At 43.5% G+C, this 19457-nt stretch overlaps 2 protein-coding genes across 2 annotated transcripts; one reads left to right on the top strand and one right to left on the bottom strand.

The window, feature by feature from the left end:
- Positions 1–1164: 1164 nt before the first annotated feature.
- Positions 1165–8470, bottom strand: LOC133535916 (G-protein coupled receptor family C group 5 member C-like). Its single transcript, XM_061875966.1, has 5 exons — positions 8208–8470; positions 5032–5967; positions 3594–3691; positions 3410–3526; positions 1165–2297 (listed from the first exon to the last, which is right to left on the bottom strand). The coding sequence occupies exons 2-5, from the start codon at positions 5951–5953 to the stop codon at positions 2265–2267; spliced, it is 1170 nt and encodes a 389-aa protein (XP_061731950.1). The 5' UTR covers positions 5954–5967; positions 8208–8470; the 3' UTR covers positions 1165–2264.
- Positions 8471–10428: 1958 nt separating this feature from the next.
- Positions 10429–12668, top strand: btbd17a (BTB (POZ) domain containing 17a). The gene is made up of 3 exons (XM_061877198.1): positions 10429–10557; positions 10878–11166; positions 11227–12668. Exons 1-3 carry the CDS (start codon positions 10506–10508, stop codon positions 12299–12301), a joined length of 1416 nt encoding a protein of 471 aa, XP_061733182.1. The 5' UTR covers positions 10429–10505; the 3' UTR covers positions 12302–12668.
- The last annotated feature ends 6789 nt before the right edge of the window (positions 12669–19457 follow it).

The raw sequence follows: 19457 nt of genomic DNA, 5'->3' as shown, positions 1-19457 counted from the left end.
AAATAGCTCAAAAGCAGCACTTACCAGTGAGCTGCCTCTATTTTTTAAATTGTATTTATTTACTAGCAAGCTGGTCTCGCTTTGCTGGACATTTTTGATTCTAAGAGAGACAAAACTCAAATAGAATTTCAAAATCCAAGAAAATATTTTAAAGACTTGATCTTCACTCGTTTAAATAAATTCATTTATTTTTTTTACTTTGCTTCTGTGACGATCATTGGTACTTTAACTTTTTACTTTATAACTTTCAGAAAGAAAATTTTAGAAAAAAAATACAACTTTAAAAATGATTTTAGGATTTTTAAATAAATATACCTTTTTACCTTTTAAATTCCTTCCTTTTCTTTTCTGACAATTTAAATCAATGTTTAAGTATTTTTTTTTTTGTAAAGAATAATAAAAACATTTTAATTGAATTCTTCATATTGGCTTCTGTTTTTTCAACGAAGAATATTTGTGAAATATTTCTTCAAATGAATTATTATTAAAATTCCCCAAAAATATTTGTCTTTGTTAGAAACATAGCTTGGTCCAAGCTTGGTGCAGATTGGATTTTAACCTATTTAAAACATGTCATCAACATTCTAAAATTAATCTTAATCAGGAAACATTACTAATTATTTTGTTAATTTTTTCAAAAAGATTCGAATTAGCTATTTTTTCTCTTCTTTTTTTCGGTTGAATTTTGAATTTTAAAGAGTCGATATATATTTATAAAAATATTTATCTGTTTCTATATATATTTAATGTGAGAAATCATTAAGATGATCAGTGTTTCCACAAAGATAAATATCATTAATTATTAATAATAACAGAGTTAAAGGTAAATTGAGCAAATTGGCTATTTCTGGCCATTTATTGAAGTGTGTATCAAACTGGTAGCCCTTGGCATTAATCAGTACCCAAGAAGTAGCTCTTGCTTTCTAAAAGGTTGCTGACCCCTGCTGTAGATCAACCTTAGAAATATCCATCGATTAAAAAGTTTTATTAAAAACAAAGTTTTAGATTACATTGTTTTATGTATATGGCAAAAAGAAAAAATATTCAATATTTTCTCAAGTGTATTATTTGATGTGAAGTAATGAGAGTTATGAATAGGTCAAACATTCATAACGACACTGATTTTGATTTATTATTATTCTTTAAAAGGAAAAAACAACCTGCTTGTCATATTTGTTTTATTATTTTCAGTGGCGGGCCGTGCGTTTCCCAGCTAGGCCGTCAGTGATGTGCCACTTCAATGATGACCTCTCCAATGATCATCATTGATGTCCCCACATGAACATTGCTGGAGAAATACTACACAGGAACACATTTAGGCACAACCGGCCTTTGCACAAAATGGGTTATTTTCTGGCGCATTTAAAAATCAATAAACCCGCATCAGCAATTAAAACATATCTTATGTGGTACAGTCAAAATTAAAATGACAAGAAACATTTTAAATGTCCATTTCATGGACAGCTGAGCTAGCTTTGGCCGACATGATGTAGTTTCTCTTTAAATATCCTTCTTGAAAATGGCCTTGCAAATATATGTCTTGTCTCGTCATTAAAACTGCAGATGAGGCGTGTTGGCTGACTTTTTCAAGTTTACTCCACAGGTGCTCATCCAAAACATACACTCAACAACCTACTGTGGCATGCTGGGTAATGGAGTTCATAACATCACAATATATATCTGCCTGAGGCCAGCTAGAAGTCCTTACTGACAACGCGTGATCTGATTGGCTTTTGCAATTATCCATCAACTGTATGTCCCTGTTCACTTACAGTGCACGGATGCCAGCATTGTTGATTCTGAAGGCAGATTTGGTCCAGCAGGGCAACAAAAGTTAGCTGAATTCTGATTGGATAAAAGCTCTATAAACTATAAAACAACATCGCTGGAAGGAGCATAATATGACATGAAGACAATATGAATACTTTTACATATTTAGGGAAAGTAAATACAAAATTACTCTTATTTTTAATTAAGATGAGTAATTCTGGTTATGTTAGACCAGCAGAGAAGGTCTTGCTGGTCCTGACGCCACACCACTGATTAGTTTGAATGTTGAAACTTTTTTTGTTACATTTTGCTTGTTAGTTCTTTTACTCCACTTATTTTTTATTTTTTGGTAGTCTTATTTTTTAAAGTGGCCTGCGGGCTGCCCTTTGGACACCCCTGCTGCAGAAGAATGAAAACATATTTACATGTCTGTCAGAAGCCAAAGTGGGAGGAGCTAAAGATGACGAGGATGATGAGGCAGGAAGTGGACTTGTTCACCACTGAGACGTCCTGTGGAGGACACACCCCTGCAGGAGACACGTCAGCACAGACATGTCACTGGGTTGCCATGGTAACAAGCAAGGGTAGATACACAATCACACACAAGTCACTGGGTTGCCATGGCAACATGCAGGGAGGCACTCCAGCACGGACATATCACTGTGTTGCCATGGTAACATGCAGGAGACACGTTATCACAGACATAACTGGGTTGTCATGGTAACATGCAGGGAGACATCATCCCAGAAAAGTCACTGTGTTGCCATGGTAACATGAAGGAGACATGTTATCACAGACATAACTGGGTTGTCATGGTAACATGCAGGGAGACCTCATCACAGAATAGTCACTGTGTTGCCATGGTAACATGCAAGAGACACCACCATAGACAAGACACTGGGTTGCCATGGTAACAAGCAGGGGACATCGTCACAGACAAGTCACTGGGTTGTCATGGTAACATCATGCAGGAGACACCTTAGACAAATCACTGGGTTGCCATGGTAACATGCAAAAAGACACCATCACAGACTATTCACTGGGTTGCCATGGTAACATGCAGGGGACATAACAGACAAGTCACTGGGTTGCCATGGTAACATGCAGGGAGACACTCCAGCACAGACATATCACTGGGTTGCCATGGTAACAAGCAGGGGACATGTTATCACAGACATAACTGGGTTGTCATGGTAACATGCAGGGAGACATCATCACAGAAAAGTCACTGTGTTGTCATGGTAACATGCAAGAGACACCACCACAGACAAGACACTGGGCTGCCATGGTAACATGCAGGGAGAAACCATCACAGACAAATCACTAGGTTGCCATGGTAACATGCATGTAGACCTCACAGACATGTCACTGGGTTGCCATGGTAACAAGCAGGGGACATAATCACAGACAAGTCACTGGGTTGCCATGGTAACAAGCAGGTGACATAATCACAGACAAGTCACTGGGTTGCCATGGTAACAAGCAGGGAGACACCATCACAGACAAGTCACTGGGTTGCCATGGTAACAAGCAGGGAGACACCATCACAGACAAGTCACTGGGTTGCCATGGAAACAAGCAGGGAGACATCACAAACAAGTCACTGGGTTGCCATGGTAACAAGCAGGGAGACACCTACACTGCTTCCATTTGCATAAACAACGCTCGGCGTGTCTTCGTGCTGCGAGGGGGTGGAGCCAGTGCAGATGTCCGCAGAGTGGGCGGAGACTCTGGGAATGGTGGAGCCGGGCGGGTTCTGTGTGGACAAGAAAGATGTCGGCGTGGTGATGTGAAGAAGTGGAAGGTGGAAGGTGAGAACTCACGGTGCCGGCCCGTGTGATGAGGGCCAGCTCGGTGGGCTGGTACACGCCACTCCTCGCGTGACCACTGTAGTTGTTGTAGGGGGACACCGGCTTGGACCCTGGAACACAAGACAGCAGGTCGCCATGGAGACGGCCAGTTAGACATTAACTGGACGGGAAGGTTGAGGACAAACTGAAGGTTTGTTGACTTCCTGCTCCTGGTCACTGGTTAACTCAAGTCTGGCAAACACACACCTGTGTCTGCCAGCTTTTTATCGTCCTCTCTCACCTGGACTTGACTTTGGAAAGTCTCTATCTTAGTCACAATGTGCTTGTTAGACTTAAGGTTTTTGTACTTCCTGTATTTTATATTATTACTTTCAACTGTTTTATATGTACATTTTTTATCCTGTAAAGCGTCTTTGAGTATTCATAAAAGCGCTATACCAAATAAAATGTATTATTATTATTTTTATTAAGGTGTTTGGTGATTTCTGATCATGTGTGAGGGCACCAAAGGGACTTCTGTGTTGGCAGGGCAGCGCATACTCAATAGTTAATAAAGAAATACCGCAAATTCCGGACTATAAGCCGCTACTTTTTTCCTACCCTTTGAACCATGATTAATTTATGGATTTTACTTCGCTTTTTTTTTTTTTTTTTTAAATAAGGAGCAAATACACGTAATCGCTGGGTTATTGTTTGTGTTATGATGCCATCTTTTGGACAAGTTCGCTCTTTTGGAGCTTTCAACCGGAAGTAAAAGTGCCACTCAGTCTTCTAGCCATCCATAGCATTACTACTCGTCTTCATTCATCACTCCAAGTAACGTTTTACAATATAACTAAAACTATTCTAACTTACTAAAGCGTCCCAATGTCTTTAGGATTGTTTTCATACATGTTCTACGTGCTATCGTAATGTAACAAAGCTAGCATCGTTAGCATTAGCTGAAATGCGAACACTTTCTGTTTAGACCGAGCTTTCAACCGGACGTAGAAGGGCCATTCAGTCTTCTAGCTGTCCGTAGCGTTTCCACTTGTATGGATTCTTTATTCATCACTAAAAGCGACATCGGTAAGTTTTACAATATAAATAAAACAATTCATACTTACTAAACCGTCTGTAGGAGTGTTTCATGCATATTTGTATGTGCTATCATAATGTGATCAAGCTAGCGTCATCAGCATTAGCTAATATGCTAACACTTACTGTTTGGACTGAGCTTTCAACCGGACGTAGAAGTGTCGTTCCGTCTTCTAGCCATCCATAGCGGTCTTACTCGAAATGATCTTTCATTCATCACTCCGAGCATTGGTTATAAGGTTAACAACAATTCTAAAACTATTCTTACTCACTAAAGAGTCCCATGTGTGACGTCTGTAGACCCTGTTAAAGTTGATGAATGGAGGTTCCAGGTGTGTTAAGTTGTAAGTGGGCGGAGTCAAAGAAGGCGTACCTGCGGGCGGATCATCCATGGAGAAGGTCTTGTTCTCCATGAACAAGATGTGAGGGTTCCTCTCCTTCAGGATGGTCTCATAGTCCACGCCGTAGTTGGCTCCCAAGTCGGGATCGTCGCCGGGCGAGCAGCACACCTGTGGAATGGTGACCAGGACCAGGAAGACCCAGGCGTTGGCCACCAGGGCCATGGCGAGCGTGGGCGTGTCCCAGGAAGCCTCCGAGTTCCCGTAGACGTACATGACCACCCACGCAGCCCAAATCCCCACGGAGAGGAGGCCGCTGGCGAGGACTCGAGCGCCCTCCGTCTTCCACTGCGTGTACTTTCCCGCCAATACGCTGGCGCCGGCCGCCACCACGCCCACGAGGAGGAGCATCACGTAGATCAGCGCCATGGCGAAGTCCGGATTAGGGACGTCGCAGGGCCGGGCCCCCGCCTGACGCGCCACCGTGATGATCAGCCACTCGGCGTTGATGACCACCTCCACCGCCCAAAGCGCCGCGGCGCCCACGCACCAGGTCCACGCCGGCGGGGCGCTGTTGGTCCTGGCCAAGACGCTCAGACGGGCGCCCTGCACTAGCAGGCAGGACGCGCAGCCGGCGAACAGCACGCCGAACAGGAAGCGGCGCGAGACGCAGGTGGCCAAGTCCTCGCCTACGATGAAGGCGAAGGTCAGGCCGAAGAGGCCGGCCGTGCAGACCAGGAAGACGGCGTGCAGCGCCACCGACCCCCTGCGGTTCTTGTCTCGGGTGAAAGGCACGAGGGCCAGCAGCGCCATGAAGAAGACCAGAGACACCACCACGCCGCCCGCCGCCAGCGCCTCCAGGACCACGCCCCACGCCGAGTCCAGGTCGCACAACTTGTAGTAGAAGGAGGCCACGCCCACTCCGCAACCATGGGGACGACTCACGTTGGTGGCCATTGGAGCACCACTTCCTGTTTGGACGCACAAACGCATGTTGAGCACACACACACACACACACACACTCACACAGATACACACAGATGTACACACACAAACACAGAGATACACACACACACAAGCACACGCACATACACACACACACATGTACACGCACAAACACACACATACACACACACGCATACAGATGTACACGCACACAAATACACACACACGCAGATACACACACACACAGATGTACACACACATACAAACACACTCACAAACACAGATACACACACACGGATACACACACACAGATACATGCACACAGATGCACACACACACAAATGCATGCACACACAGATACGCACACACGCACACACAGATGTACACGTACACACACACAAATACACACACACGCAGATACTCACACACACACACAGATACATTCGCACACACATACACACAAACAGACACACACACAGATACACACAGATACACACACACACACACAAATGCATGCACACACACACACACACGCACACGTACACACACACACACAAATACACACACACAGATGTACACGTACACACACTCACAAATACACACACGCAGATACTCACACAGATACATTCGCGCACACATACACACACAGACACACACACACACACAGATACACGCACACACACACACACAAATGCATGCACACACACACACAGGCACACGTACACACACACACAAATACACACACACGCACACACAGATGTACACGTACACACACTCACAAATACACACACACGCAGATACTCACACACACAGATACACGCACACACACACGGACACACACACACAGATACACGCGCACAAATACACTCATGCACATGTACGCACACACAGATGTACACACACACACAGATGCACAAACAGATGTACACACACAGATACACACACACGCACACACATACACACACACACATACATACATACATACATAAATACACACACATACATAAATACATACACACACACACATACATACATACATACACACACACACATACATACATACATACATACACACACATACATACATACATACATACATACACACACACATACATACATAAATACATACACACACATACATAAATACATACACACACATACATACACACACATACATACATACACACACATACATACATACACATACACACACACACACACACACATTCATACACACACACATACATACATACATACACACACACACATACATACACACACACACACACACATTCATACACACACACATACATACACACACACACATACATACATACACACACACACATACATACATACATACATACACACACACACATACATACATACATACATACATACACACACATACATACATACATACATACATACACACACACATACATACATACACACACACATACATAAATACATACATACATACACACACACATACACACATACATACACACACACATACATACACACATACATAAATACATACATACACACACACTCATACATACATACATACATACACACACATACATACATACATACATACATACATACACACACACACATACATACATACATACACACACATACATACATACATACATACACACACATACATACATACATACATACATACACACACCTACATACATACATACATACATACATACATACACACACATACATAAATACATACATACATACACACACACATACACACATACATACACGCATACACACACACACATACATACACACATACATAAATACATACATACACACACACTCATACACACACACACACACACATACATACACACACACACACACACACATACACACACACACACACATACATACACACACGTACACGCAGAGATGTTAATATTTCACTTTGTGTAAAGAGTGGATGTTGCAAAGCCAAAACATGAATATTGTACACGCTTATGTTGACATGTTGCAGCTTCTGTTGACCTTGCGGCCGCCCGAGGACCGTTGCCATGGAGACCATGCACCTTGGCATGATTGCCATTCTTCTCGGCGTGCGTTCCTCGTGAATGACGTCACCACGATAACGGCTAACAACATATGCTAACGCAGTGGCTCGCCTAGCAGTTAGCATTAGCTTCTGTACTTCCTGTCACTTGACACAATAAAGTCCTGTTGTTGTTGTCCACTTCCTGTTTGTGAGACGGCCATCATCACCTACCTGGATCAGTCCGCGTGGGGGGGAAACATGAAAACTTGGAATCCAATTCAGCTCACTTTTTCTTCTTCTTCTTCTTCTTCTTCTTCTTGTTTTTGGAGAGTGAACTCCCGAGGAGGCTGAACGGAAGCTGAATGAAGATCTGACGCTCCTGCATGGCGCGCTTTAGGAGGACACGCACGCGCACGCACACCTGGCAAGGAGGAGACAGGTGTGCAGCGTCACCTGCTGGAGAAAAGCTGACGTGCATCCACCCATTTCCTACCGCTTGTTCCTCTCGGGGTCATGGGGGTGCGGGGGGTGGAGCCTATCCCTGCAGCACTCGCTTCTATTCATTCAAAATAAAATACAAATAAAAATAAATAAATACTTCTGCGTGAACTGTCTTGCTCATTTGCATATGCAAATTTCTCAGCTGTCAATGAACCGCAGTGAACGATGACGTAGTGCCTGTCTTGGCCACAAGAGGACGCTGCTGCCAGATTGACAATACCATCGTCCTTATTGATTATTCTCATGAAGATTAATATCATGTCCAACCTTCACATCTTGAAGTAAAGAAGAGTCTTGAAGTACACAAGAGTCTTGAAGTACAGAAGAGTCTTGAAGTACAGAAGAGTCTTCAAGTAAAGAAGAGTCTTGGAGTACAGAAGAGTCTTCAAGTAAAGAAAAGTCTTGAAGTATAAACGAGTCTTGAAGTAAAGAAGAGTCTTGAAGTAAAAACGAGTCTTGAAATAAAAAAAGAGTCTTGAAGTAAAAAACAGTCTTGAAGTACAGAAGAGTCTTGAAGTAAAAAACAGTCTTGAAGTACAGAAGAGTCTTGAAGTACAGAAGAGTCTTGAAGTAAAGAAGAGTCTTGAAGTAAAGAAGAGTCTTGAAGTACAGAAGAGTCTTGAAGTAAAGAAGAGTCTTGGAGTACAGAAGAGTCTTCAAGTAAAGAAGAGTCTTGAAGTATAAACGAGTCTTGAAGTAAAGAAGAGTCTTGAAGTAAAAACGAGTCTTGAAGTAAAAACGAGTCTTGAAGAACAGAAGAGTCTTGAAGTACAAAAGAGTCTTGAAGTACAGAAGTGTCTTGAAGTAAAGAAGAGTCTTGAAGTAAAGAAGAGTCTTGAAGTACAGAAGAGTCTTGAAGTAAAGAAGAGTCTTGAAGTACAGAAGAGTCTTCAAGTACAGAAGAGTCTTGAAGTAAAGAAGAGTCTTGAAGTAAAGAAGAGTCTTCAAGTACAGAAGAGTCTTGAAGTAAAGAAGAGTCTTGAAGTACAGAAGAGTCTTGAAGTACAGAAGAGTCTTGAAGTACAGAAGAGTCTTGAAGTACACAAGAGTCTTGAAGTAAAGAAGAGTCTTGAAGTAAAGAAGAGTCTTGAAGTACAGAAGAGTCTTGAAGTACAGAAGAGTCTTGAAGTAAAGAAGAGTCTTGAAGTACAGAAAAGTCTTGAAGTACAGAAGAGTCTTGAAGTACATAAGAGTCTTGAAGTAAAGAAGAGTCTTGAAGTAAAGAAGAGTCTTGGAGTTCAGAAGAGTCTTGAAGTAAAAACGAGTCTTGAAGTACAGAAGAGTCTTGAAGTAAAGAAGAGTCTTGAAGTAAAAACGAGTCTTGAAGTAAAAAAGAGTCTTGAAGTAAAGAAGAGTCTTGAAGTAAAGAAGAGTCTTGAGGTAAAGAAGAGTCTTGAAGTAAAAACGAGTCTTGAAGTAAAGAAGGGTCTTGAAGTACAAAACAGTCTTGAAGTACAAAACTGTCTTGAAGTACAGAAGAGTCTTGAAGTAAAGAAGAGTCTTGAAGTACAGAAGAGTCTTGAAGTAAAGAAGAGTCTTGAAGTACAAAATAGTCTTGAAGTACAGAAGAGTCTCGAAGTACAGAAGAGTCGTGAAGAGTTGAAGATCGAACACAAAGTCTGAAAGAAGTGTAGAAAGTGAGACTGCAGACTGATCTCCACCTGGTGGACGCAGGCTGTCCTTACAACCTGTGTAAAAAGTGTCAGGTTTCTTGCTTGGATGATGGATGGATGGATGGATCTATGTTGTCCACTTGCGCAGCTCTACACTGAAGCTGTGTGTTGCCATGGTGACCTTGGACTTCAGTGGGTCACCTGAAAGACTTTGACCCGCTAGTCTTCTGTTCAGACGACTGGAGACCAGAGGTCACGTGTCAACGGTCTTAACGCCCGCATCCTCCTCCCATCTCCATCTCTGGCTCCGCCCAACGGGCGATGACGCCGGTGTGTGGCGAGAGCTCTGAGGCACACAGTCCAACCGTCGCATCCTCCAAGCACGGCACGACGTGCACAGAAGAAGAAGGACAAGATGGAGACACTGGTGTGCATGTTGCTCCTGGTTCTGCAGGCGGTCGCAGCAGGTAAGTCCACAGCCTTCTTATTTTTCTACCAATGCAGATGTTTCCACAACCCAGTAGAGGTTGTGATCCAAGTCTGGATGGAGCCAAGTCTGGTTTAGATCTGTGGGTTCTAGCAGTCTCCTGGAAGTTTCACCAAGTTGTCCTACTTGAGTGTTTTCAGAGGACAGAAGTCCAAAGTCCAAAGAGATATTAGCTGAGCTAGATCAATACTTCAGTCGATACAATTAAATGTGACCCACTACGAGGCAGATCAATGACCCACTAAGCCAGCTGGACAACAACCGGCTGCGGATGTTTCAATTCCCCCTGTGCTGTTCCAGGCCCGCTGAGGGTGGACGACGGCCAAGATAGCGGCGGCGTAGACGCCATCAGCCACCCGCTGGCGCTGGTGCAGCGCCTGGAGGCGCTCCTTCTTCAGGGCAACGGCAGCGACGTGACTCTGCGGGTGGTGACGCCCGACGCCGACGAGGTCAAGCTGATCCCGGCCCATGCCTTGGTTCTGTCCCTGCAGAGTCCCGTCTTCGAGGAACTGCTGCTGGGCCGAAACGGGAGCACCTTGACGCTGGGGGAGAACGCCGACTGCACCGCCGTCTTCGACAAGTTCATCAGGTGAGGGCAAGTGAACACACTCCGCCGGGCTCGCTGAGTGTCCGCTTTCTGTTCCCGCAGGTATCTCTACTGCGGAGACGTCTTGCTGCGTTTGAACCAGGCCACGCCCCTGCACCAGCTGGCCAGCAAGTACCAGGTGGCGGCGCTGCGGCAGGGCCTCACGCGCTACATGACCCAAAACCTGGCCAGGGACTCGCCCTCAGGCCACGTGGCGGGGTGGTACGAGTACGCTGTGCAGGCGGGCGACGCGGTTCTGAGTGACAGCTGCCTCCGGTATTTGGCCTGGAACCTGTCATCGGTCATGCAGAGTGCAGAGTGGGCGGGGCTTAGTAGCCAGCTGCTCATGTTGCTGCTCCAGCGTTCGGACCTTGTCCTGCACAGCGAGATGGAGCTCTTTGCCGCGCTGGAGGCCTGGATCGCCCACAACCGCCCCGATGGCCTGACGGTGGAGAACACGCTGAGAGCCGTGCGATACGCCATGATGCCGCCGCGTGAGCTCTTCCGACTGCAGACCCAGTCGGCGGTTCTGGCCCGCTACCAGGAGTCGGTGCGAGACCTGCTCTACATGTCCTACCAGTTCCACTCCGCCTCCCCGGTGCACATGGCCAAGTTCTTCGATGTCAACTGCAGCCTTTTCGTGCCGAGGAATTACCTGGCACCGCTCTGGGGGTCCTCCTGGGTCATCAACAACCCGACCCGAGACGACCGCAGTACCAGCTTCCAGACGCAGCTCGGGCCCAGCGGTCACGACGCCGCCAAGCGAGTCACCTGGAACGTCCTGTTCTCCCCGCGCTGGCTGCCGCTCAGCATGAGGCCCATGTACTCGGAAACAGGCGCAATGCAGCCCACGCGGGCGGAAGGGGGGTGGCCCCGCATCATCATAACGCCCGCCACCTCCAGCGCCGACTTTGCCGGCGTCAGCTTCCAGAAGACGGTCCTGGTTCTGGCCCGGCAGCAGGGTCGTCTGCTGGTCAAACACGTGTACAACTTCCACCAGAGCACCGAGGAGAACGGCGACTTCCTGGCCGAGGCCGACCTCTACCGCCGCTCCTCAGACTACCTGCTGGACGGCTCCCTGCTGCTCCACGTGGTGGTCAAGCCTCTGTACCAGAACCTCATTGCCACCAAGAACTGAACCCACGCTCCCAGAACCGGAACCTTTGGACCGTCGCCAACTTCAATTGACACCCGAGTGGAGGCGCCACCTGCTGGTCTGGCAGGAAACTACACCACCTGCAAAAACCCCGGCCTTTGATTTCTGCCACCGAAAAATCAGAGGCCGCGACCATATTTGGACAAGGAAGTGAAGAAGAAAACATTGGATTGATGATCAGGAAATGTTTAAAGAAGGTTTTGAGTCTAAATGTGTCATCAGGAAGGTTCTGGTTGTGTATTTATCACATGATGGTGCTATTTGATTATTACTGTATTATTATTTATTTACTTTCACTTTCTAGTCGTCTTCTCTGTGCTGCCTTCACTTCTTCTCATTAAAGTTGTAAACTTCCACCTCGTCTTGTACTTGCCGCTCCAAACTAGAAGGAAAGAGTAAACTTCCCATCATGCACCTGGAAGTGAGTGAGGTTCTTGTCACATCCAAGTCGGGAGCAGAACCTGGAAGTGAGTGAGGTTCTTGTCACATCCAAGTCGGGAGCAGAGCCGCCAGGGTGGGCCAAGCATCCAACCTGCAACATGCTCTTATTCTCTGGCAGAGCAGCATCATCAAAGGTGAACATACGAGTCGAAGTTTGCAAAGAAGAATTCGAACATTTGCACACAAAAATATTGTGACGTTTAAAAAGAACCCCTGCGACCAGAGAGGGACAAGCAGTAGAAAATGGACGTGTGTGCAATGTGGGCGATACTGGGAACTGTGTATCACATCGATACCAAGTATCAGGGCTAGTATCGCCGATTCTGATATCCATACCTTGGACTTGAAATGACGTCAAATTTAGACCATTCAATAATTTCATATTCATATTCAACAATGTCAGAATATTCAATAATGTAATATTAATATTCAATAATGTAATATTAATATTCAATAATGTCAGAATATTCAATAATGTAATATTAATATTCAATAATGTAATATTAATATTCAATAATGTAATATTAATATTCAATAATATACTATTAATATTCAATAATATAATATTAGTATTCAATCATATAATATAAATATTCAATCATATAATATTAATGTTCAAAAATATAATATTCAAGAATATAATATTATTATTCAATCATATAATATAAATATTCACTCGTATGATATTAATGTTCAAAAATATAATATTAATATTCAATAATATAATATTAGTATTCAATAATATAATGTAAATATTCAATCATGTAATATTAATATTCAATAATGTAATATTAATATTCAATAATATAACCTTCTTACATTAAACCTTAGTATGAGAACTGTTACACATGAGACTTGTTTGACATGAGACATGATAAACACTTCATGAGACACCACATGAAAAACACTACGTGATGCACTATATGACACACCATATGACACACTCCATGAAACACTTCATGACACACTTCATGACACACTATATGACACACTTCATGAAACACTGCATGAAAAACACTACATGACACACTATATGACACACTATATGACACACTCCATGAAACACTTCATGACACACTTCATGACACACTATATGACACACTTCATGAAACACTGCATGAAACACTTTATGAAACACTTCATGACACACCATATGACACACTCCATGACACACTATATGACACACTTCATGAAACACTGCATGGAACACTTCATGACACACTCCATGAAACACTTCATGAAACACTGCATGAAACACTGCATGAAACACTTCATGAAACACTGCATGAAACACTTTATGAAACACTGCATGAAACACTTCATGACACACTCCATGAAACACTTCATGAAACACTTCATGAAACACTGCATGAAACACTTCATGAGACACTGCATGAAACACTTCATGACACACTCCATGAAACACTTCATGAAACACTCCATGAAACACTTCATGAAACACTCCATGAAACACTCCATGACACACTTCATGACACACCATATGAGACACTCCATGAAACACTTCATGACACACCATATGACACACTCCATGAAACACTTCATGACACACCATATGACACACTCCATGAAACACTTCATGACACACCATATGACACACTCCATGAAACACTTCATGACACACCATATGACACACTCCATGAAACACTTCATGACACACCATATGACACACTCCATGAAACACTTCATGACACACCATATGACACACTCCATGACACACTTCATGACACACCATATGACACACTCCATGAAACACTTCATGAAACACTCCATGAAACACTTCATGAAACACTCCATGAAACACTCCATGACACACTTCATGACACACCATATGAGACACTCCATGAAACACTTCATGACACACCATATGACACACTCCATGAAACACTTCATGACACACCATATGACACACTCCATGAAACACTTCATGACACACCATATGACACACTCCATGAAACACTTCATGACACACCATATGACACACTCCATGAAACACTTCATGACACACCATATGACACACTCCATGAAACACTTCATGACACACCATATGACACACTCCATGACACACTTCATGACACACCATATGACACACTTCATGAAACACTGCATGAAACACTGCATGAAACACTGCATGAACCACTTCATAAAATACTACATGTAAAAAAACTACATGAAACACTAATACTAACTATAAACTTACACTAATATTTAACTAATACTACTTATTACTGGTGTTAGTTTATTATTAGTATAGGTTGACAGTTTATGTTTAGTGTTACAGTTAATTACTAGTATTAGTTAATTACTAGTGTTAGTTTATTATTAGTATTAGTTTGTTACTGGTGTTAGTTAATTATTAGTATTAGTTCATTACTGGTGTTGGTTTATCATTAGTATTAGTTTGTTATTGGTGTCAATTTATTATTATAAATATTAGCTCATTACTGGTATTAATGTATTATTAGTATTAGTATTAGTATTAGTATTAGTGTAGTGGCAATCTTCACCTTCAAATGTTCAAATGTTTTGTCATTACTCAACAGGTTTGAGGGAGTGATTCTACTCAGCAGCAAACATTGCAACCAAGTGAGCTGTTGTTGTCTGCTGTTGTTGTCTGTTGTTGTCTGTTGTTGTTGTCTGCTGTTGTTGTCTGTTGTTGTTGTCTGTTGTTGTCTGCTGTTGTTGTCTGTTGTTGTTGTTGTCTGCTGTTGTTGTCTGCTGTTGTTGTCTGTTGTTGTTGTTGTCTGCTGTTGTTGTCTGCTGTTGTTGTTGTTGTCTGCTGTTGTTGTCTGTTGTTGTTGTCTGTTGTTGTTGTCTGCTGTTGTTGTCTGTTGTTGTTGTCTGCTGTTGTTGTCTGCTGTTGTTGTCTGTTGTTGTTGTCTGCTGTTGTTGTCTGTTGTTGTTGTCTGCTGTTGTTGTCTGTTGTTGTTGTCTGCTGTTGTTGTCTGTTGTTGTTGTTGTCTGCTGTTGTTGTCTGTTGTTGTTGTCTGTTGTTGTTGTCTGCTGTTGTTGTCTGTTGTTGTTGTCTGTTGTTGTTGTCTGCTGTTGTTGTCTGTTGTTGTTGTTGTCTGCTGTTGTTGTCTGCTGTTGTTGTTGTTGTCTGCTGTTGTTGTCTGTTGTTGTTGTCTGTTGTTGTTGTCTGCTGTTGTTGTCTGTTGTTGTTGTCTGCTGTTGTTGTCTGTTGTTGTTGTCTGTTGTTGTTGTCTGTTGTTGTTGTCTGTTGTTGTTGTCTGCTGTTGTTGTCTGTTGTTGTTGTCTGTTGTTGTTATCTGTTGTTGTTGTTGTCTGCTGTTGTTGTTGTTGTCTGCTGTTGTTGTCTGTTGTTGTTGTCTGCTGTTGTTGTCTGCTGTTGTTGTCTGTTGTTGTTGTCTGCTGTTGTTGTCTGCTGTTGTTGTCTGTTGTTGTTGTCTGCTGTTGTTGTCTGTTGTTGTCTGCTGTTGTTGTCTGTTGTTGTTGTCTGCTGTTGTTGTCTGCTGTTGTTGTCTGCTGTTGTTGTCTGTTGTTGTTGTCTGCTGTTGTTGTCTGCTGTTGTTGTCTGTTGTTGTTGTCTGCTGTTGTTGTCTGTTGTTGTCTGCTGTTGTTGTCTGTTGTTGTTGTCTGCTGTTGTTGTCTGTTGTTGTTGTCTGCTGTTGTTGTCTGCTGTTGTTGTTGTCTGCTGTTGGTAAGAATGGTTTGTGCACCCACACCTGAGTCCCTCCTAATCAGCTCACCTGTGCCCCTATACAGTATCTATGGGTTGTACTTGTATAGCGCTTTTCTACCTTCAAGGTACTCAAAGCGCTTTGACACTACTTCCACATTTACCCATTCACACACACATTCACACACACTGATGGAGGGAGCTGCCATGCAAGGCGCCAACCAGCACCCATCAGGAGCAAGGGTGAAGTGTCTTGCTTAGGACACAACGGACGTGACGAGGTTGGTACTAGGTGGGATTTGAACCAGGGACCCTCGGGTTGCGCACGGCCACTCTCCCACTGCGCCACGCCGTGCGTATATGCCTTCCCCCTGCACTGCTCAACCAAAAAGCCTGCCACCTAGTGACAAAAGAAAGTAATACCAACTCAAAATAAGGATGCCTAAAATGGCTTCTACAATTAGTTTATTACTGGTGTTAGTTTATTATTAATATTAGTTTATTACTGGTGTTAGTTTATTATTGATATCAGTTTATTACTGATGAAATATTGTCAGTAGAAGTTTGATGGTGGTGGAGCAGCAGGCAGGTGCAGGTCAGTGTTGTGTTGCAGCAGCCAGGTGGCGCTGGTCAGTGTGGGAACTTTTATTGGCCGGAAGTAGCCAACTGATATAATATAAAGACCTGAGCGCCTCCACATGGTCACTTTCTGTAAGTACATCTGTTTGTAAGCCCTCTTTAAAAAAAAAAATATATATATATATATATTATATATATAGTTGTGGTTTGTGCAGCCCTTTGAGACACTAGTGATTTAGGGCTATATAAGTAAACATTCATTGATTGATTGATTGATATATATATATATATATATATATATATATATAAATATATATATATATATATATATATATATATATATATATATATATACTGTATATATGTCTTAATTGGATTATCCAGAGAATAGTGCTCGCTGCCGTGGTAGAGCGCAATATATATGTGTGGGAAAAATCACAAGACTACATCTTTACAGAACTGTTTCATGAAGGGTTCCCTCAATCATCAGGAGATTCACCAGGAAATCTCCTGATGATTGAGGGAACCCTTCATGAAACAGTTCTGTAGAGATGTAGTCTTGTGATTTTCCCCACACATACACATACATATATATATATATATATATATATATATATATATATGTATATATAAAAAATAAGTAAACACACAAAAAATCCCAGAGTGCAGGAGAGCAAAGATGTGTGTGCGGTGATGATGACACAGAAATAGTTTTCTAACAAACGGCAGATGTTGAACATTCATTTTTATATTTTAGTCAATCATTATTTGACTATTTATCTTCACTTTGTAGGGATATGTTGCCCAAATGAACTCAGACAGTTTTAAAAGTCGGCTCCAGTCTCTAGGACCGCTTTTACTGTCACGCTGAGGGGGCGGAGCTTGATGGAGACCACCGGTGGGGAGAGGCGGGGGCGGGGAGTCTGTACACCTGCCTCCTGAAGGAAAGAGGAAGTAAACAGGATCTAGAACATCCTCCAGACCCCCCCCTCACTCCCCCAGGAAGTCTTTGTGCTCCTCCACCACACACACACACACACACACACACACACACACACACACACACACACACACTCATTGACCTCAGCATCAATGCATCACTTCCGGCTTCCTTGAGTGGTCCTCCAAAAACTGCTGACTCATCATCTTAACTTTTGGGAAGTTTTCCATGGGAGGGAAATTCCTAAAAATCATTTTCAAAAATCCGGGAATAGACAATTGTCATTTTGGAGGGAAGCGACTTCCTGACGTCACACGCCACGGCGAGCGAGGGGGGTGGGTGTGTCTGTGTGTGTGTGTGGGGGGGGGTGTCACAGCGTGCACAACTGCCAACCATCTTGACTGTCAATCATCATAACCTCCAATAAGCTTATTCACGCACACACACACACACACACACACACACACACACACACACACACACACACACACACACACACACACACACACACACACACACACACACACGTAGACAAACATAATGAGAAATGACATCATGCCACTTGAACCCGCTGACCTAGTCTGGTTAGCAGGTCAACTAGTGGTTAGCATGACCGCGGCAGGTTGTGCTGACCCACTTCAGCATCTGCCGCTCCAATCAAGCTCCGCCTCTCCACCTCCAGCCTGGGGACGCCACGTCGGTCCTGGGTCGGGTTCCCACTTGGATCAGGACGGTCTTGCCGGGTGTTGATGAAGGTCGACGCCACAACAACGTGACCCGCACACACAATGCTAACAACAGCTGAGCAATGGGGGTGTGGCCAAACACGGCAAAATGGGGGTGTGGCCAAACACGGCAAAATGGGGGTGTGGCCAAACACGTCAAAAGTCTCACAACTTTAGCAAACATTTTAGAGACCAGTGAATAACAACAGAAGAAGAATGCTAATGCTACATGCTAGCAGCTAATTGACTTTGTTGATCTAAACCCCGCCCTCCTGTTAATGTACTGGACTGTGATTGGACCCACTTTAGTCCTTGGTCACTTATTCCAAATATGGTCATACTTCCTCTGCTGACAACTTTTTATCAATGAGCTTCGTCACACAAACGTGTGTGTGTTTGTGTGTGTGTGTGTGTGTGTGCAGATACGTGTGTGTTTGCGTGTGTGTGCGTGTGTGTGTACGTGTGTGGAAGCGTGTGTGTGTGTATGTGTTAATGCGTGTGTGTGTGTGTGTGCACATGTGCAGCTGTTTCGCCCTTTTGACCCCTCAGGTTTGTGAAAAGCCCCGCTCATGTTCCTTGACGGTTCCCCTCGTTCGCCAGTAAATAGAAAGTATATTTTTGTTCGCCAGTAAATGGAAAGTATATTTTTGGAGAAGATCTGCTTGGAAACCAAAGGCTTTGTTTTGAGCGTCTGCAAATAGCAGAGAGCTTATTTTGATGGATGGTCCAGCGCTCAAGTGTTGAAGAAGATCTCCTCTTCGTCAAACCGCCTTCCAACCCCGAAGCAGGAAGTTG

The sequence above is a fragment of the Nerophis ophidion genome, linkage group LG17 (assembly GCF_033978795.1).
Source record: "Nerophis ophidion isolate RoL-2023_Sa linkage group LG17, RoL_Noph_v1.0, whole genome shotgun sequence".
Classification (NCBI taxonomy): domain Eukaryota; kingdom Metazoa; phylum Chordata; class Actinopteri; order Syngnathiformes; family Syngnathidae; genus Nerophis; species Nerophis ophidion.
The sequence above is the reverse complement of the archived record's forward strand: the minus strand, read 5'-3'. Positions and strand labels throughout refer to the sequence as shown.